Here is a 20,153-nt window from a genome sequence, read left to right on the forward strand (position 1 = left end):
TCAAGTGCTGTTATGGAGGCTGGGGAAAGAACAGGGAACAAAACCAGCTCCCTGCCCTCAGGGCGCCTGTATTATATTATACGTATATTATGTTATACGTATATTGTATTATATGGCCAGAGGCAGGTGATAAGCAAGTGAACATATAAAAGATATAGTGATAAGTACTGTAAAGAAAACTGGGACAGAGTAAGGGGGATAAGTAGTTGTAGTGGCAGGTTCCTATTTTATGAAGAGGGGAAGAAAAGGCCTCTCGATAGGAAGTGACCTGTGCGAGAGCGTATTGTTGGGGGGGGGGGTCATTTTGTGCATTGTGCAGGGGGAACAGCAGTGCAGAAGCCCTTAGGCGGGCATGCACATGGTATGGAGAGAAAGCAAGAAGGTCAGGATGGCTGGGAAGAGGGGGTGGTGAGATGGCAGGAGAGGAGATCGAGGAGATCCCCAATGTGGCAGCGCCGAGGGTGCAGGGCCGTGGGGCTGCTACTCAAAGTGAAATGGGGACCACTGGACAGGTTTGAGTAGAGGAGTAACGTAAAGTTTCAAACCTACAAGAAGTTGCAATAAAATACAAAAGACAAATGTATACACCTTTCACCTAGATTCACTGATTGTTACCACTTTGCCACATATGCTCCCCCTGCGTACATACACACACACACACGTTTTTGCTGAACCAGTTAAGAAGTTGCAGACATCATAAATCTTCACCTTAAAAACCTTCAGCATATGTCTTCTCAGAGCAAAGGTATTCTCTGATACTGTCACAGTTATCAAATTGAGGACATATTAAGTAAACATTATTATATAATACATAGTCCAGATACAGATTTCACTAGCTATTCAATAATTGCCTTAGTGGTGCTTTGTTTTTTCTGCTCCAGAATCCCATTTAAGGTCACTCTTGATACTTGTCGTCATGGTATTGTCTCTTTCTTCTCCTTACCCTGGAACAGTTTCTCTGCCTTTCTTTGTCTTTCATGACACTGACATTTCTTAAAAGGTAGGACAGTTCTATAGAGTGTCCCTCCATTTGGATGGTCTCATTGTTTCCTCAGGAGTAGATAATCTTCAGGGCATGCATTTTTGTAGAAACACTCAGTGCGTGATGGTGAGTCCTTCTCAGTTCATCACAAGTGGCGTGTGTTGTCAGTCTGTCCCATTGTTGGTGAAGTTAGCTTTTATCTCTTAATTAAGATAGATCACATCAAATTTCTCTACTTATAAAGGTGCTTTATTTTCTCTGGCAGAGGTAGCTTTGAGTCTATAAATAGCCAGTTCTCCAACAAACTTACCGAATGGTTTTATCATCCTTTGATGGTTCTTGCCCGCATTTACTATTTTTAAGGTGTTTACAAAATCAACTTGGATTTTAAAAGGTTCGCTGTGTCTGAAACTTGGAGAAGAGACTGTGGAGAGGATAGGATGTGAGCAGGGAGACCAGTGAGGAGGCTGGGGCAGTCATCGGGGCAAGAGCTGAGGACGGCTTGGCCAGATAAGGTGGTAGAGGTAGAGATGGAGACATGTGGCCGAGTCTGCGTATGTTCTGAAGAGCCAGCAGGATCAGATGATGGGATATGAGAAGAAGAGAGTTGTCAAGGGGGAAGCCAAAGTGTTTGGCCTAAGCAACTAGAAACTAGGAAGAAACTGTCATTAACTGGGGATGGCAAGAGGGGCAGGTTTGAGGAGGGAAAGCCAGAGTTTCATTTTGTACATGTCCCATTTCTTGTGTGGATTACAGAGCTTGTCTTTAGGGTTATCTTCAGGTAAAATATCCCTTGAGCTGGAAGGTTCTCAGTGCTTCCTAATGAGTGCTTCGTTCTTTGCCAAAGAACGAAAGAATACCATGTGCACATTCTGAGTGAAAATCCCAGAAGCAGCAAAGGAAGTGTCCTCTTTGGAGGACCGGGTCATACTGGAGTTCTGTTCCCTGGCCGGCTTCCTTCCTTGGACACAAATGGTGACTAAAGACTCAGCCTTGCTCTGACATTCAGTGTTTCATCTAGCCTGCCTGACCTTTGGCATTAGTAATTGATAAAGGTGCCCTGCCTGTCCTGTGTCATGAGTACCAGTAGTCCCTGTCAGAAACCCAGTTTGCTGGCACCAGAGATTGTCCCAACTCTTCTTCAGCCGAAGCATTGGCAGAGGGATTGCCAGCTCATAACCTCTGGTAGGGGTCTCCCACGGCAGGGTACAAGTGCTGGGGACAGAGGATTTGTGGTTCTGCGTGTGGGTCTCTTTCAAAACGTTGTTGTTTTGGTTTTCGTACTTTTTGGCTGATGGAGGTTTATGGCTTTCTTTGAGAGACTCAACCCAAAGGATCTACTCAGATCAAATCACAAGGGAAAAGCTTTGGCCAGGTTTCTTCTTAAAGTGCAAACACTGTTCTTTTCAGAAATCCAAAGGTAAAAGACAGCTTTTCTTAAACCATTAAATATGTTAAGATTGCCTAAATTAAACCTAGTGGAATGGATTTTTTAAAGATAATTGACTCCTACTTTTATCATATTCCAGCAGTGGCAGTGATTAAAATCAACACACAGGACTGTCTGTATGTTTGCTGCTGGGTAGCACAAGCCCCAACAACATTAATTAAACAATCACAGTTGAGAGGCAGGCATTTCCTGAGGATCAATAACCATCAAGAAGGACTTGGAATACAAAACCCAGCCAGGCGCTAATCCTCAGGATATACCTTGTTGCCACTATCATTTTATGAGAAGGGAAGATGTGTTGACATAGTTGTAAAATTCTTCTAGCAAATGATGAAGTTGCAGTTGATCTAGCCAGGGTGTTCCCAAAAACCATACAGCCGCAGCCCCCAGCAAAGTTTCATGAGTCAGCCGTCTTGCGGTTTAACATTGGGTTTATGGTGGTAGTCAGTCACCGGAGCCTGAGCCTTTTGACCTCGAGCAGCACCTCCATGGGAATCCTCTGCTGTCTTTAGGCTAAGCAGAGAACCAGTTCTGGGTAGATAAAATCTATACCTTAGCATTTTATTATTCATTTCTATAGACAGTAGTTCTCCAAGTATGGTCCCTGAGACCCTTTCAGGGGTCAAAACTATTTTCATGATAATACTGAACTATTCTTTGCCATTTTCATTCTCCTTCTCTCAGGAGTAACCAGTGGAATTTTCCAGATAATATGTGACACGTAACAGTGTCATAACTCTGATGGCTCGTGGAATGTGCACTTGTGTGTTCTGGGGCTTTAAATTTTTTCAGCACACTATTTTTGTAATGTCCTGTGATTCTATAATTCAAAATTTGAAAGTTTAAAAATTTCTAACATATTAAATATCAACAAATATAATTCACATAAACAAAAGCTCTTTGAGGTCCTTAGTAATTTTAGAGTGTAAAGGGGTCCTGACAGCAAACAAACTGAGAAGTGCTACTCTAGAACATGGAAATAGATTGGAGGTCTTCTTTCCTTTAGATTGTTTACATGCTCTCTGCTGTCCAGTCCTGACACGCTCCTTACTCGGGAGCAAAGGAAAGTGAGCAGAACGCTTACTCGACAGAATAAATGTCCAGTTTGTTTTGCTTACTTCATCACTGATAGTTTATCTATGATTTATGTAAAACAGCCTCTGAAACCTTAGAATTTTTATACACTTGATAAAGATGAAGATTGACACAGAACTAAGATTCAAGAAAGACCATTTTTCTAGAGAAGAGTGCCCTTCAGCCTGATTTTAAGAATGAAAAAAGAAAGTTAATCAAGGGATGAAACTTTAACCTCTTTTGCTACCTCAAAGCCGAGCTGTGAGGCTGCATTCTCATGTAGTGTTTTTGCTCGTATACTGAGGTTTTGTTTTGTTTGTCTGACTTTGTGGTTTTTTGCCCAGAGATAACACTTTTTTTTACTAAGAGAGTTTAAAATCTGTCCACACTTTGATTATCTTCCAAACTACTGAAGCCAGTTTTCTAGGCTCTGCATACCCTAGCGAATTATAGAGAGTTCCCTTTTCTTGAGAGAGAAATTGTAGGTCTGGGAAGATCTGTGCCTTCAACAGTGGTGGTTGAGGCGTTATATATCATAGAAAGGAAGACGTGAGCATTGCTGTCTGTGTCTTTTCTTTGCTTCCTGTGTGGATTTTCTCTGTGAGGCCTTCTGGCGGAATAGCCTAGAAATCTGAACCAGCACACTGACAGTGAAAAGGGGTCTGCTCCAGGCTGCTCTGCTGGCTCACCTCCAGCATGTCCCTTCTTCAGCCTTCCCTTCCCTCGTGTCTTTATCCATCCCATCCCCAGAACAGGCCAGCAATCGACCTGCTGAAAAATACCTTTTACCTAAATACCTTTTTTTCCCCTAGTGTTCTCCTCTCCAATTTAAGTAGATCTGCTTTTTTTCTGATGGTTCCTTCTGTTCAGAGGGCTCTAGCAGACTTACCTGAGTACCAGAACTATCCATGGTGAGGGAGGGGAGACAGGCAGAGTGCACTGGTGACATATTTTACAGGGAGAAACACAGCCTCCTAGAATAGAATGGTCCATTGAACAGCAAGTGCAAATACTGGTTTTAAGAGAACATTGTCTGCTGTCGCTTTGGCTTTTTAAATTCTTCATGTTGGAAGGCTCATGTGAGTTTAATTTGTTCCTTAATCTTTTCCCATTGAACTTGCACTATATTTTTTTCTCCCTGAGCAAGCAAAGAGTTTAGTAAAATTCTGTATTCCGTTCCTTGTCTGTCCTCTTTCCCAATCCTTTTTTTTAAAATTTTTTAAATATTTATTTAATTTTGAGAGAGAGTGACAGAACAGGAGTGGTGGGGGGGGGAGGGCAGAAAGAGAGGGAGACACAGAATCTGAAACAGGCTCCAGGCTCTGAGCTAGCTGTCAGCACAGAGCCCGATGTAGGGCTCAAACCCATGAACCGTGAGAGCATGACCTGAGCCGAAGTTGGACGCTTAACCAACTGAGCCACCCAGGTGCCCCATCCTCTTTCCCAATCCTAAACTCCCCTGAAAAATGGTGGGTAATGAGAATTGTTCATATCATATTGTGGAACACTTTAATGAGTGGATTTCAGTGTCTTCAAACTTTATGATTTGTGGGTTGGACTCTACCAAAACATACTTAAGTGCTGAGCCATCACTTGTAATGTTAACTGGGGCCTAGATGATTACCCGGCTTTCCTGTAAACTCAACTCTAAGGGTACCATCCCTGTCGGGGAGCCTCGGCTGTGTGGAGCAGTTGGGGGCTGAGCCATTAGTAATTCCTACTTTCCTTGAATACTTTGGTAACATGTTGGAGGGGACACAGCTGATTGTCCTAAAACACATATTCAGAATGTGCATGTTAACATTGATATTTTACCTTTTTTGTCCTTTCTCTTACCTTTCCTCTCAATTTCCTAGGGTGATATCCATGAGGATTTTTGCAGCGTTTGCAGAAAAAGTGGCCAGTTGCTCATGTGTGACACGTGTTCCCGTGTGTACCACCTGGACTGCTTAGACCCCCCTCTGAAAACAATTCCCAAGGGCATGTGGATCTGTCCCAGATGTCAGGACCAGGTATGTACTGTGGGTGGGTCAGTCAGAGACATGGGCTGAGGAGGAGAAAGCATGGCCAGGAAGGCCTCCTTGCTCCTCGGATGTAGGGGAGCGGCAGAGTCTCTCACCTGTCCTGGTGGGTCTGCAGGCCGCCTCTGGCCTCTGCTCCCGGCACCACACTCACCCACGCGGTGTCCATCGTCTCAGGGCCTCTGTCCTGTCACTGAGGCGGCGATTCTGTGTACAGGTCGGAAGACCCTGACTGCTTCCCTTCATTTGAAATGACTCCTCTTCTCATGACTTCGCCCCGTCAAGGCCGTGAGACTTTCTGCCTCTTTCTCTAAGAATGGTCCAAACCCAGGATGTGGTTTCGAGACTTTTCTTTTAGAAGTAAAACCCTTAAAGGAAAGTGCCCAATTGATTATTTAATTCAAATAACAACAGTTTCACCTTTAACCTGCATTGTCACCAGGATAAGTGGACTCACTGTAGAGCAGCTTACTGCTTCATGGACCTGAAAGCAAGCAGTAGCTGTCCTAGCCTCTTCCCCTCTTCTTTGTTTAGTTTCGGATCTCTTTTTCTCAACTCTCCGTGCACCTGTATGTTATTATAAGTCGTCTCAGCCTGTTGTGGAAGTAGGCGAAGTATAAATAAAAAATGGGCCTGAAAGCTCAGCAAGCATTGGGATGCTACTCAGTTCTCTGGAATCCTGTTTGGGAGAATCCTGGTTTCCCTCCTTTAATGTAGGTTCTCCTCCTCCTGTCTTCCTGAGGTGGTAGAGACCATTCTCTTCTGTTCTCTTCCTGATGCTGCTCTGTGACCCTCTGATCATTTTCTACATGAGATCCAGATTACACTTAAGTATTTGGAATGGATACGTAATTTCTTTGCTCAGGCTGTCTTTGAGGGAAATATAAAACTAAAATTGAGACAGGTAGGGCACCTGGGTGGCTCACTTGGTTGAACATCCGACTTCAGCTCAGGTCATGGTCTCATGGTTCATGAGTTCAAGCCCCGTTTTGGGCTCTGTGTTGTCAGCAAGGAGCCCACTTTGGATCCTCTGTCCCCTCGGCTCCCTGTACCTCCTTCCCTCGTGCTCTCTCTCTCCAAAAGAAACATTAACAAAAAAATAAAATTCAGACAGGCAGGTCAAGGCTGAAACTACCAGTGGCTGCTGCCCTCGTGCAGGCTTGTAGCTCGTACACCCGTGGTTCTGGCTGTCAGAGTACGTGGGCGTTCTGTGACACATATGAGGAGATAGGCATGCCCGGCCTGGTGCCAGCCTCCTTCTAAGCTGGGGCTCGGGTGGCTTGGTTTTCCCTACCATTGAACCTCATTCTGTGAGACTAGTATCTGGAACTTCGTAGTATCTGGAACTTCAGGGGTTTTATAAGCCTCCTCACCATAAATCCTTCCTGGATTTTGTCTGCCATTTGCTATAGACACGTTGCTTGTTACTACACAGGGGATGTGTGTTTATACCTCCTTTCAAGGTAAAATTCTAAACTTCATTTCAGATGCTGAAGAAGGAAGAAGCAATTCCATGGCCTGGAACTTTAGCAATTGTCCATTCCTATATCGCCTACAAAGCAGGTAAAGAATCATCCGCATCCCCTTCTGTGTCAGCCTCCCCTCGCTTAAAAAAAAAGTACTGGAAGGAAGCGTTTGTTTTGTTTTTAAAGGAAGTTTAAAGTTAAAAATGAAAAGCTTTTACTGCACAAAATGAAAAGCTTGTTTAGTACTTTTCTTGAGGAGGAAAAATGAGAAAGCAACATCTTATTTAGGTAGAGCCAGGCCCACACTGCTGTCTTAGCAGACCTAGAAACCTAGAAAGGGGAGGGCTGGGGCCCCAGCCACCCCCCTAGGTGGCTCAGTCAGTTGAGCGTCCGACTCTTGATTTTGGCTCAGGTCACGATCTCGTGTTTCCTGGGTTCAAGCCCTGCATCAGGGTCTGTGCTGACAGCATGGAGCCTGCTTAGGATTCTCTGTCTTCTCTCCATCTTGTGCACACGCTTTCTCTGTTTCTCCCAAAAATAAATGAACTTTTTTTTTTTTTTTTTAAAGGAAAGGTCTAGGTGGGCATGTTCTTCACAGTGGCTGTGGAGCTCAGGGGGAGCTTTGGGCAAAATGCCTGCTTTGGCCACCATTCTGAACACAGTGGCCTTTTCAAAGAATTTATTGTTAAAAGCAGTTCCTTTTTTTTTTTTTTCAGCAAAAGAAGAAGAGAAACAGAAATTACTTAAATGGAGTTCAGACTTAAAACAAGAGCGAGAACAACTAGAGCAGAAGGTGAAACAGCTCAGCAATTCTATAAGTGTAAGTAAGCTCATCCCTTCAGTGGTGGGTGCAGATATAGCCCTTTTCACATGGATGACAGTACTTGGGGCTCCCGAGGGCCTTTCAGGTCCTCAGCTCATCACCACAGTTAACGTGGCCAGACACCAAGTTTGCCTCCAGTTATAGTTTTGGCCCTCAGGACAGGTTGGTATATGGTACTATCCCCAAGCTCTGGAACCCCCTGATCAGATCTGAAAGTGGATTTTCAGTCTCTGGGCTGAAGATGTGAAGTAGCAGCTACCGCAGTATGGCCACCACCCCCGTGTGTTCCGGAGTGGGTTTGGGAGGGGGTATGGAACCTCTTCCGATGCCGGGCGGACGCAGATCCAGTCCCTGCGTAGAAGCCTTTCCTCACCATCCTAGTTAGTGGTCTTTCCGCATGGCCCTCCCCTCCCGTCCTGTCTTCCACACCCTGCCAATGGTGTCTCCGGGTGTCGCTGACCCGCCTGAGGAAAAGGTTCCTGGGGACAAGTGCTGGACATAAGCATTGCCCAGCCTGGCCTGTCCAGGTGGGAGCCAGGGTTGTGTTTGCAGCAGAGATTCTCAGCTCCCCCCCCGCCCCCCCAGAGCAAGTTTTATTTCTCAGTGAGTAGGCCTGCTCCCCTTATTGGAGTGAGGTGGCCTCAGCCCTCATGGACACCAGGTAGCCTGAACTTGGTGGCAGTGAGCTGTCCCATTCAGCTACTTTCCCCTCGTCACCTGCTACCCATGGCACGCAGCTTTCATATCTCTTTCCCTGCCCAAAACAGACGCCAGCAGCTGCAGGGGACCTTGGGCAAAAGGACAAAAAACCACAAGTCCGTGACCGAGCAGAGGCCTGTCGGCTGTAGTTGTTGATTCTCCCAAATCGGGCCCCGCCTCCAAGTTCTTGCTGACCGGGTGATCCTCAGTAGGCCCGCACATTGGAGCCACATGCCACTGGCTCGTTCCCTGTCCTGGAAAGCTCAGCCCAGTCCTGAGCGTATTAGCACCCCTCTGCATACCAAACCTGCCCAAACCAGCTTCAGCGCAGCTCTGGGAATGCGGTTTTCAAATCACTTTAGTGTTGTAGTCTTAGAGTGGTAATTCACAGCCGGCTTTAAGTCCTGGTGTCAAGCAGGGTTTGCTTTTAAAGCGCTCACTTGCCCTCTCCCTTCCGCCTGTTGGGAGTCCTCTCTCCCGTGGGTGGTGGCCCCGGCCCCTTTGGCGCAGAGCAGAGCAAGGTGTAGGGGCTGCGCCCGAGCCAGCAGGTCCCGGAGGGGGCTGCGCAGGCTCAGTGCCTCTGCCCTTCTCGTTCGCTGCAGAAATGCATGGAAATGAAGAATACCATCCTGGCCCGGCAGAAGGAGATGCACAGCTCCCTGGAGAAGGTCAAACAGCTGATCCGCCTCATCCACGGCATCGACCTCTCCAAACCCGTAGACTCTGAGGCCAATGTGGGGGCCGTCTCCAACGGCCCGGACTGCACCCCCCCTGCCAACGCCGCCACCTCCACGCCGGCCCACTCCCCCTCGTCCCAGAGCTGCACAGCGAACTGTACCCAGGGGGATGAGACTAAATAACAGAGCCCCGCAAGGAGAAGCCACGGGATCCCGGCGGCAAGGAGAGCAAAAACACTGAAGACTCTAGAAAAGCAAAGCCGGATTTCTTCTGGAAAGTGCAGAATTCTTTTGGTTCTTTGGTTCCAGAGAGAGAGGAGATGCTTGTGCCAGGTGGCACCGGAGTTTGCCAATTGATCCTTCTTATTCTGTGTGTACATGCGAAGATTGGACCATGTTACATGAAATAGTGCCAGCTGGAGGTTCTTTGCCAGCACCATGCCAAGTGAAATAATATATTTACTCTCTCTATTATACACCAGTGTGTGCCTGCAGCAGCCTCCACAGCCACCGTGGGTTTGTTTTCGTTTCGTTGGGTGGGGAGCAGGGACGGGCCGAGGGAGGAGAGCAGGTTTCAGACCCTTATTTGCCGAGCCGTTTGTTTAGGTAGAGAAGACGAGTCCAAAGAGTGTGTGGGCTTTCCTGTTTCTAAACTTTCACTACTATAAAACCAAAAAAAAAAAAAAAAAAAAAAAAAAGAAATCGAGATTTAACCAACCCCAGTGCCCAGAGGAGGGATGGGAGGGACTGGGAGGGAGCCGGGGTGGGAAAAATATATCAAATAAGCAGTATTTCATACCGTCTGGGGAGGGGCCAGGTGCACGGAGAGGTGGGCGGCCAGAACAGCCGCCGGCTCTTCTCCCGGCACCCCACTTCCCGCCGCGGGCGCCCCTGCCGCTCCCCGCGTTCCTTCCCTGCTTTGGCAAATTGGCGCGCATCCCCGCAGGTGATCCGGTTACCTTCCCTCTCCAAGAAGGAGCAGGGCCAGCCTCTGCTGGCCTGGCCTTTGCCCGGGCAGGGAAGAAGGGTGTATGTGTCAAGGAAGGAAAAACGGTGGATCAGTGATTTTTACTTGAAAACAAGCTCCATCCCTTTTCTATATTTATAAGAAGAGAAGATTCTGAGCGAAGCAGCACGCGACCCAGGTGTGTGTGAATTGAATGGAGATGTTTCTTTCCTCTTTTTTTAAATTTTTGTTTTTTTTTTTCCTTTAAGAAGAAGTTTTATTTTGTTGTTTACTTTACTTTTTTGGTAACAAAAACTAAAATAAGGAATAGAAAAGCTGTTTTTCAGGCTGACAGTCAATTAAGGGTAGTCGAGGCCGTGCATGGTAGAATAGGAATCATAGTGTCAGTGAGGTCCAGTGAGTCCGTGTGAGTCCTGTGTCATCGTTCGGGGCACTGTTTTTATGCAAGGGCAAAAAATCTTTGTATCTGGGGAAAAACAACAACAACTTTTTTTTAAATTAAAAAGGAAAATAAAAGATATTGAGGTCTTCCTAGTGTTACTTAAATTAAGATCAAGGTAAGAAACATTGTAAAAAAAAATTACAAAAGTGCTATTTGTTTCCTAAAAACAGTGATTTCTATTAAAAAGGTGTCAGAACTGGAGAAAATGCTGTGTAGTTATAATTTTTTAGCACAGAACCTGCTGATCATGATGACATTTTGCTGTGTTTGTGTCTCAAGCCTGGTGGGCTAGTCTCCATGACTTCTGTCCTCTGGACGCTGCAGCCCTGAGGGGCAGCGCGAGCACTCCCGCCACCCTCCCCTCCTCGGAAAGGACTGTCCTCTCTTCTTGGAGCAGGGGTCTGGGCTTCTGTTTTCAAAGCTCAAATGGAGTGTGGATGGCATCAGGGCCCTCCCCTCCCCATTGTCTCCTCAGATTTTGCTAGAGCAAAAGGCTGGTGCCTAAATAAGATCCCTTCCTTTGGTGCTGCTTTCAGTCTTTCAGCCACCAGCATTGTGAGTGCCTGGGGGACAACTTGGAAGGACTTGGCCAGTGACGAGAGAGCTTGCCGGGAGGGGGCAGGGGGCAGGCTGGCTGCATCAGCCTTTGGTGCTTAGAAGGAACAAAGGAGTGCGATGTTTTGAGGGTACGTGGTGTCTCGGGAGACAGAGAGCCCCAGGGCGGGCTGTGTCTGTGTTGCCTTTGAAGAGGTCTGAGTCTCCAGCGCTTTCTCTGCTGGCTCCCCATACGGGAGATGGAGTTTCCCGCCCTGTGCGCATTCACAAGCTTCCCGGGTGGGGGGGCCTGTGGCTGGAATCCCTGTGCTTGCCTTGGCTTGGCCTGGCCTGTCTCCTTCTTGAGAAAACCAGGGTTCTGAAAGACTCGGATCTTTTCTGTCGTCTTGACTTGTGGGAAGTAAACTTGTCAGGCATGTGCTCCCGCCCGAGATCTTGGCCCCATCGCATGCCTGGGCCGACAGAAGGAAGGCAGGCGCTCTGTGCCCCAGCCCTCCGGGAGCCTCTTCTCGCCAGCCTGCCCCAGCCCGCCCCACTACTCCCTGATGGCCAGGGTCTAGGAGGGGCAGGAAAGGTCCCAGGTCCCGTTAGTCTCTCCCTCACCCATTTAGGCCCAGATAATCCCAGTTAGAAGCCCGAAAGCAAATGCAAGAGGAAGAGACACTTCTTAGGTCAAATATGCCTCGTGTCCACTGGCCGTTTCATCTTCCCGGGAACGTTGGGTTACGGGTGGCCCTTCAGGCCTCAGAGTCGGACCCTGGCTGCAAAGCTGCCTGAGGGGGACGGAGGAGCTCCCTTTTCTCCTGCAGAAACCAAGGTGCTACGTCTAGTCAGGGAGCTTCGGAGGTGCCCGGACTAGTCGGAGGAATAGTTGGCAGAGGTTGCGAGCCCCGCAGCAGGCTGTGTGCCCGCTCCCCGAGTGCTCCCGTTTGACTTGTCGGGGCCACACGATACTGTCTTGTCTGAGGGAAGTTCAGAAACGATCATCACTGGAGGCCTTTGCTCAGAAAGGAGCCGCCTGAGAATAGGGGGTGGGGGTGGGTGGGCTAGAGCTTTAGGAATCGACCAGTATTTTGCCTGCTGCTGTGAGTACTCACACCCTGGCCTTGCCTGGGGTTGGGACAGGGATTCTTCCTGAAGTGCAGACGCGAGCTGTTAGCGTAGACTACAAAATGCATCCCTGCCCCCAGACCCACACTCTAGACTCCCAATTCCAAAACTCTACTTAACTGCCAACAAGAGGCCCCCGGTCACCCCCAGCTCCTTTCCCTGTACTGTCCTGCCAAGACAAGACCCCTCTCTCTGTCCCCCAGACCCGTGGGTGCTGGTGACGACCAGAGACACACACTCACGACCGCCTCCTTGCCTCGCCGCCCCAAGCCCGGTGTTAGCTGCTCCAGCCGCATCTCCGACCAGCTGGCTGTGCAGTCACGTAAAGGGGCTGGTCTGGGACTAGGAGGCGGCCGCCCTGGAGCTGGTGGCACGGGCCTCGCACCCTGGAGGCGGTGAGGTCCTGTTGCCGTCATCTTCCCACCTCCCATTCTTGCCAATGCCGCCCGCAGGTCCTTTTTCTTTCATGGGGTCTGCAGGCTCCTGTCTCTCCTCTGCTGAGCTCAGCCGGAGTTCTGCTTCTGCCTTCCTATCCGGCCCGTGGGGGCAGCCCCAGGGGGCGCCATCCCTGTGTGGGGCTGCCAGGCACCGTTGGAGTGCCGGTTCCCCTGCAGGGCCTGCCTGTCCCTGCTGCTGCTTGGCTCAGGCTCAACAGGCGGCGTGAGAGGGCACAGCGGCCGCCCCCACGCCTCTCCCTGTACAGGAGGGGACTGTTTCCAGCTCACTCGGTGTGGGCTGCGTGTACCGCTGCCCCTCCAGCCATCTCTGACACTTCCTCTTGGGACCAGGGGAGCCCCTCTCGGCTCTCATCCCGATCTCTAAGCGGTTTCCTCCCTTCACTCCCTTTTAGGGCGTGGTCTTTCTTATTTATCCAAAGGGCTTAATTTAGGAGACTTTTACCCCAGGGGTAGAAGGCTCTTCTGGGTAGTAGGATGGACGGTGGGCCCAGGGAATTTCAAGGCCCTGGGTTCTCTGGATTCCATGGCTTCCACTGGTTAGGGGCACCTCTGCTCTGTGTAAATGACCGAGGGCCTCACCCCCACCCCTCAGCTGGGCACCCTTGGCAGGAAACAGGAGACCCGTTTTCACCCTGACTTACAGCCGTTCTCAGTGCCAGCTCCTCTCCAAGGGAGGGGGCGGCCCCGGAGAAGATTCCTCTGGCCCTCTGGCAACAGTGAAGGGGAGGAAGCTGGGGGTCGCCCCCTCCAGAGAGTCAGGGTGGAACTCTTAAAAACAGCCCTCGTAGAGGAAGGGCAGGGCTCACAAATTCCACTTTGCTCCCCCCTCCCCCAAGGCCCTTCTGCACTGAGGTCTCTGCCGTCCCCCACAGCAGGCTCTGGCCCCTGCGCCTGTGTCGTCGGGTCCTCAGCCCAGGGTGAGCTGCAGTCAGGCAGGGCAGGGCAGGGCGGGCAGCCAGAGGTCAGCAAGCTCGGAGCAGAAAAGAGCCAGCCAGCCCCCAATCCTGTCTCTTGTCCACACCCTTTGTGATTTCAGTCTTGGTAGAACTTGTATTTGGAGTTTTGTGCTTCAAAGTTTTTGTTTTCGTTCGTTTCATTTTTGTTTTGAGGGGGTGGGGGGGGATCCAGAGCAGCTGATCAATTTGTATTTATTTATTTTAACATTTTACTAAATAAAGCCAAATAAAGTCTCTGAGCCTCATGGTGTTGGGTTTGGGGCAGGGGAGGGTGGGCAAGACACGCTCCGGTCCCGGCCTCCGAGGGAGGGTCCCGCCGCTCCTGCGACTCCAGGGAGACTCAGCACCTTCCCGGCCCACCCACGCCCTCATGCCCCAAACCAGAAGGAACATGCAAAAGGGCTTTAAAAACTTTAGTTATGAAAAAGAGACATACACTTGAGGAGAGGGGAACCAGCCCCCAAACAGCTGGGGCACAGCGAGACCAGACCCCAGCCACAGCAGCACGGGGACCTGCCCAAGCCCTTTCCACTGACACCTTCAATAATTTAAATAGCAGGGAGGGAGGGAGGGGTGGCAAGTTTGCTCCAGTGTCTACAGGGAGTGCGCGAGAGCCAAGGTTGGGGGGCAGGGGTGAGCCACAGGCCCCGGGGAGGTCAGGGGGCGCCTCGGGGCTGCTGCAGGGCAGTGAGGTATTTGAGGGCAGCAGCCCCGTAGTGACGGGACAGGTCCTGGTGAAACTCGTCCTTCAGGGCCTGGAGGCAGTCACGATAGGTGGGGCTGGAGCGGAAGCGAGAGATGTCAAGGCTTGGGGCATGTGGCAGGTGGATGGTGAAGGCCTCGGGCAGCACCAGGAGCTCATATTCCTGCAGGGGTGGGAGGCAGATGGACGTTCTGGGCCGGGGGGAAGATTACAGCTCTGGGGGTTGGGGAGCAGGCTTGCTCGATAGCCCCTCACAGCCAAGGTAAGGGTCAAAGGGCAGACGATTTCGAGTTCTACGCCAAGGTGGAATTTCTAACGGTACTGCCTAATGGTGCGCTTGCCGTGCTGAAGCGTAGTGAGCTCCCTGGGCCTGGAGGTATTCAGATTGAAGAGGCAGCAAGCACGCCCTCACCTGTGCATCCAGCTCCACGATGTGGGCCACCTTGTTCCAGCCGAACCCCACAAATCGGGGGTCGTAGCGGGGACAGTCACGAGGCACCACTACGTAGGGCTCATAGTCAGCTGCCCACTGCACACGGTATGGGGTCTGAGCCTCCCGCCAGCGGGCATAGTCTGTGGGCGCATGACCCCGGGGCCACTCGTGGTACCTGTGGAGCAGGAGATGGCAGAGAGCCAAGCTGAAGCTAGGAGCTGGGTTAGAGGGTAGGCGGAGCGGTGGGGGGGGGATGGACGGAGGGGAGCGGAGCAGTGGCCTCTCCCACCTGAAGGTGTAGACAGAGCCAGAGTCCAGCAAGGCCAGCAGTTCGGCCTTAGAACTGGGGAAGGTGAAGCGGTAGTGCAGGGTCTCGAACGCTGGCACCACCAGGGCTACTTTGCGCTCACTGCCCAGCTTCAGCTGCTCGATGGAGACCCTGTGGGGGGAGCACCCGTGAACAGAGAAGAAGAGGGAAGGCTCTGGGCCCGGCGACTCCCTTCCTTTCCTTAGCCACAGGCCCCAAGGCTAGCCGGCCCCGCCACCCCCGAGGAGACCCACATAACTGGCGCTGCTATGGGAAGCAGGCCCCAGCCTCCCCTACTCTCCCTACAGCAGCCCAGAGAAACGAGGTGGCCCCCCTGCCCCAATACAAACCCCATCTTACAGAGGAAACTGAGGCCCAGACGTTTCCTGGGCAACGACATACTTGCCAAGGTCCGGCGGGTGCCCCCGCCCCCCCCCACCGCCCCCCCCACCCCCCCCATACACCGTTCCTCTCCCTCCCTCCTCAGGCCCACCTGAGGTAGTCGTAGAGGGAATAGGCAGGCAGGAAGTCAATGTCACTGAGAAAGACGTAAGGCGTGAGGGCCTGGGCCAAGGCCACGTTACGAAGCTGGTTGACGGGGTACAGGGGACCCTCGCGATACACCACGTGGTAGGCCACGTCCTGCCGGGCAGAGAGCACTGCGGAGGCCTCGACGAAACGCAGGAACTGCTGGGCCTCCGCGTCTGTGAGGTACAAGGCCAGGCTCATGGGGCCCGGCCAGTGCCTGCACAGGGCTTCCAGCATCTGCAGCCTGGGATAAGCGGGGCGGTCAGCCCCAGCCCGGCTGGCACCCCTCCCCAGCTCAGCCGCTGCAAACTGCCCTTCAGGTGGCTTACTGAGCACCTGCCCAGTGCTCTTTAAGCTGCTCTTAATCTTCACACCTACCCCACAAGGTGGGTCCTTTCTCACATAACAAGAACACCAAAGGCCAGAGATATTAAGACTTGCCCATGGTCCCACAGCTACAGAGGGGCATTGCCAGGCATGTACACAATCACCAAAACCCAAACTCTTAACCATAGCCAGTGTCTCCAAATCCCGGAGCTCCCCAAGCACCAGGCAACGACAGCTCTTCCTTCCACCCATTGAAACCATCCTCTATGGCGGGCGGGGGGGGGGGGGGGGGGGGGGGGGGGGGTGGAAATTCCCAGTCCCTCGCCCATGCCTTGCTCCCTGGCGCTGCCCTTGGCACTCTCACCGGTCCATGGAGAGCTGGGCCACCAGGGTGACATCGTGGGGCCGGGGGGGCGGTGGCTCATGCGGCAGGAAGGAGATGTGCACACGGTGCACAGTGAGCTGTTGCTGCCGGAACTCAAAGCAGGCATCTTCCTCGTCCAGGTGGGCCAGGGCCTGCTGCACCTGGGGGCGTCGAGGGGAGAGAAGGAGCAGGGCTGGGGTAGGCCAGGTCCCCCCCGCAGGGCAGAGAGGGGGCAGAGCCTCCCCAAGGCAAGGGAAGGCGGCTCCCTCTCACCTGCTCGGAGCCAGAGGGGGGCGGGCTGGGGCAGCCGAAGAGCTCTCTCCGCAGCAGGTTCCCGTCATACTCCAGGAAGGTCAGGTAGAGGTTTCGGAAGTATTCCACGTGCTTGTTCTTCACACGCAGCTTCTTTGGGGAGTTCCAGTGGATCACCTGGAACCCAGGAGGGTTGTGGGGGGAGGGTGGGGGGCAGGAGCAGGGAACAAGGAGCCCACTGCTCAGACCCCACCCCACTCACCTTGAGATCGGACGCATCCAAGTAGCAGCGCTCAGCCCGCGTGTGGTCTGACAACTGAACGTTCCAGATGCAGGGCAGGGGCCGCACCAAACCCGGATGCTCCTTGATTACGGCATTGAAGATGTCCTGGGCGGAGACAGCTGTCATGCCCCGGCCCAGAGCCTGGCCCCCACCCCCACCCCGCCCCACTCTTTCAAAGGCTCCCGCGGACCTGGTCTGCCAGTGAGGTGGCGGGCAGGGTGAGGAGCTCCCGAGTGGCCGTCAGCTTCCACAGCTGCCCCCAGCCGGCCTGCCGGAGCCGGTCCAGCCGCAGGAGGATCACACCTGCCCAGGGGAAAGGCTGTCATGCCCAACTGTGCTAAGCCAGCCCTTGGCTCCAGGGATCGTGAAGGCGTCTTTTGAATGTTCATTTTTTGACTTATTGGTATTTTCTGACTGTTCAGACATATAGCGTGGACCACCTCAGTCAATAATCATTCCTTTTGGGGGGGCCGGGGAGGGAATGCACTGCACGGCTTACGGAGCACCTCCACAGCCATCTTCTCACAGTGATCCCGTGGGCTGGTAAAATCATCCCCATTTCATGGATGAGAAAACTGAGGCCCAGAGGGACCAAGTGACTTGGCCAAAGTCATCCAACACAAACAGCCCTGGTTGGAACTGTTTTCCGGCTCTTCTCCCGATGTTCTTTCCACAGCACTATTCTTCCGGGGGTGGGGGTGGGGGTGTTCCTAGCATTCTGTGCCCTGCCCAGTCCCTGGGGCCCGAGGACAAGGGGCCACCCCTCCTGCCGCCCCCCACCACTGTCCCACCTGTGTTAAATCCCCGGCCCAAGGCAGGCCAGGGCCTGTGATTCCTCCAGAGGTTGCCCAGGTACCAGTCGCTCTGGTTCTCCACAAGACCGATCACTTGCTTGTCTGGGAGGGGAGGGCACGAGGGAGCTGCCTGAGGCTGCCACTGGGCCTCGCTCAGGGCTAAGGCCACAGCGGGGGCCCGGACAGGCCAGGGAGGGGGGCTGGCTGGGGCTGGATCCCAGGCCTCTCACCAGAAAAGTGAGCAAAGAGTGCCCAGAGCTCTGCGATATCAGAGGCGAAGGTGACATCTGTGTCCAGGACAATGACACGGGCCAGGTCAGGGGGCAGGGCACCGGGCAGCACTAGCTTCATTAGCCCATACAGGCCCGAGTAGTGCTTGTTGGGAATCCAGGAGACCTGGGGCTGAGGGGGGGGGGGGGGGAACAGGGCATGAACCTGGCAGAGAAGGGCCTCCGAGTGCCTGAACGCACTCGGTGACACAGGGGAAAGAAGGCGTAGGCCCCAGGAGGGGGTCCCAGGCAGCTCTAACCTCTCTCCCACCCCCCCACCCCCATGCCCCCACCCCCGATACCCTGGGAGGGAGGACAGGGCTGTGCGCAGCCAGAAAACAGTGCAGAAGGGCCAGGGCTCCTGCCTTGAGCTCCTCCAAGTCATAGAAGCTGACTCTGACAGCAGGCACCATCCACGTGTGGAAGAGCATCTCCAGAATGTTCCTGGCCACAGCGTCAGTCACCAGATGGAAATGCAGTGGATTTTTCCTTGGAGAAGAACAGGTGAGGAAAAGCGGTAGGTCCCGGAAGGAAGAACGTGGAACAAGACCCGCCCGAGGGGCTCAGAAGTTGCAGCACCGACTTGTGCAAAGAGCTTTTCCATACCCAGCTTGATAGTCTTAGAACCACTTTCAGGGGAGGAAGGGACACTGTCCCTGTGGCGCAGATGGGGGAACCGGAGCTCCGAGACCCTGCCCAAGACTTTGTTCCGATCCCCGCGCCGGCCTCCCCACCCCCACCCTGACACCTGGCTATACCTGTAGAAGAGCACAGATTTCACCAGGGTGTTGAGGTCTCGGCTGGAGTTATGTCCCGCACACACGATGGCCACATGCAAGAGCTGGGGAGAGGACGTAGAGGTGGGCAGCCCCTCCCCCCTCCCCGGAGGGGAAGAACCCACGACGGGGCTGACCTGGCCTAGGGTAGAGTAGCCCCACCCGGCAACGAGAGCTAAGGAAGAGTGGGGTGGGGGGATGCGGAGCAGGAGTTCACTTCTATTTCACAAGAGGAGAAACCGAGGCCCACGCCAGCTGTCGTGATTCCCACAGGTGCCCGGGTGGCCCGGCTGGGATTCCCGCCGCCAGGGGCCGCGCGCACCTACCTCGCACTTGGGCGGCAGCGGCCGCGGCGGGACGCAGTCCGAGCGGTTGTGGCCCCCGCGGTCCGCAGGAGGGTCTCCGTCGAGGGCAGCAGCTCCCCGCGGCCGCTTGTCTGGAGGGACACGTGGCGTCAGCGGGCAGGGGAGGAATCCCGGGCCCCTCCGCTCGCCTCCTCGCTCGCCGAGCTTACACTCCAGGTCCCGGCCGAACAGGAAAAATCCGATCAGGAGCAGAAGGAGCAGCAGCGCCGCGGCCCCCAGCGCCCGGGGGCGCCCTCGGGGCAGCATGGCCGCCTGCGGGGGCGCTCAGGGTGGGGAGCGACCCCAAGCTGCGGGCTCCATCGCGGTCCCTGTGGACCCGGGAGGGAGGGAGGAGGGTCAGCCTTGGGCGGCGGGGCCCGACGGCTGCCCGATCCGCCCTCCCGCGCTGAGTCGCCACCTCACCTGCTCCAGCGGCTCGGGGACCCAGACTTTACTCTCGAAGAAGCCGGCTGGAGGGAAAGGGGGTGGAGGCGCAGGCCTGCCCAGTACGGGGCAGGAGCCAGCCCCGCCCCCAATCTAGGTTCAGGTTTCACCTCTGCTCAGCGGAGCCCTTAGGGGCGGGGAGACCCCTGGGGGCCTGGCCCCACCCCTGCCCGGGCATCCAAGCTCCCCCTCTCCCCTCCCCAAGCCCGGGAAACACCCAGGATGCCTGGAGGGAGCGGGGGCAGCCACCCAGGAAGGCCTAGTCCCCTCTACCTGCCCTGAGCCCATCCCCCCTCTTCCCAGCTCTGAGGCCCCATCTCCTCTCTTTAACCGCCCACAGGTGGGAGAGGCCCGTGACCCCCGGCCCCAGATCAAAGGGACGGCGGGGGTGAGGAGGAAGGAGTGGGATGCGTGGCCTCGAGGGTCAGGGACACCTGCTCCGGGGACTCAAGGCCAGGCCGGGCGGAGACCTGCCCGGGAGCCGCGGAGCACCTGGAGCTCCGGCTTTCCTTCCTGCTCCCCGAGCTTTCCACCCTCTCCCCCGCCCCACCCCTCCCCGTGCAGTTGTGGCGGCGCGGCCCAGACAAAGCCGTCTCGCGAAGGTCTCCTCCTGCCCCGGTGCTGGCGAGGGACCTCACCCACGCAGGAC

The 20,153-nt window shown here is 53.6% G+C and overlaps 2 protein-coding genes across 14 annotated transcripts in view; one reads left to right on the forward strand and one right to left on the reverse strand.

Annotated features, from left to right (window-relative positions):
• Nucleotides 1–9,906, forward strand: part of PHF21A (PHD finger protein 21A) — a 229,705-nt gene extending 219,799 nt beyond the window's left edge. For 10 of the 11 annotated variants that reach the window (XM_039226763.1, XM_039226765.1, XM_039226764.1 and 7 more), the window contains 4 exons: nucleotides 5,363–5,518; nucleotides 7,015–7,090; nucleotides 7,710–7,813; nucleotides 9,118–9,905. In XM_039226763.1, coding sequence (XP_039082694.1) covers nucleotides 5,363–5,518; nucleotides 7,015–7,090; nucleotides 7,710–7,813; nucleotides 9,118–9,375 — 594 coding nt within the window. In that variant the 3' untranslated portion in view covers nucleotides 9,376–9,905. Of the gene's footprint in view, nucleotides 1–5,362; nucleotides 5,519–7,014; nucleotides 7,091–7,709; nucleotides 7,814–9,117 lie in introns of all 11 variants that reach the window. The other variant, XM_039226770.1, reaches the window with a different exon arrangement.
• Nucleotides 9,907–14,078: 4,172 nt separating this feature from the next.
• LARGE2 (LARGE xylosyl- and glucuronyltransferase 2) lies at nucleotides 14,079–19,530 on the reverse strand. 3 transcript variants are annotated; one of them, XM_039226785.1, is made up of 15 exons: nucleotides 19,484–19,530; nucleotides 19,231–19,389; nucleotides 19,043–19,152; nucleotides 18,699–18,781; nucleotides 18,306–18,429; nucleotides 17,902–18,073; nucleotides 17,669–17,773; nucleotides 17,068–17,180; nucleotides 16,857–16,982; nucleotides 16,616–16,771; nucleotides 16,343–16,503; nucleotides 15,617–15,895; nucleotides 15,106–15,255; nucleotides 14,796–14,991; nucleotides 14,079–14,546 (listed from the first exon to the last, which is right to left on the reverse strand). In XM_039226785.1, exons 2-15 carry the CDS (start codon nucleotides 19,325–19,327, stop codon nucleotides 14,337–14,339), a joined length of 2,082 nt encoding a protein of 693 aa, XP_039082716.1. In that variant the 5' UTR covers nucleotides 19,328–19,389; nucleotides 19,484–19,530; the 3' UTR covers nucleotides 14,079–14,336. The 3 variants fall into 3 exon arrangements, with proteins under 3 accessions (XP_039082716.1, XP_039082715.1, XP_039082717.1); XM_039226784.1 differs by having other exon boundaries at nucleotides 19,043–19,389; XM_039226786.1 differs by lacking the exons at nucleotides 18,699–18,781; nucleotides 19,231–19,389; nucleotides 19,484–19,530 and having other exon boundaries at nucleotides 19,043–19,114.
• Nucleotides 19,531–20,153: the final 623 nt, after the last annotated feature.

This window comes from Hyaena hyaena, unplaced genomic scaffold (assembly GCF_003009895.1).
Source record: "Hyaena hyaena isolate Hyena2069 unplaced genomic scaffold, ASM300989v1 scaffold_23, whole genome shotgun sequence".
NCBI classification, from domain to species: domain Eukaryota; kingdom Metazoa; phylum Chordata; class Mammalia; order Carnivora; family Hyaenidae; genus Hyaena; species Hyaena hyaena.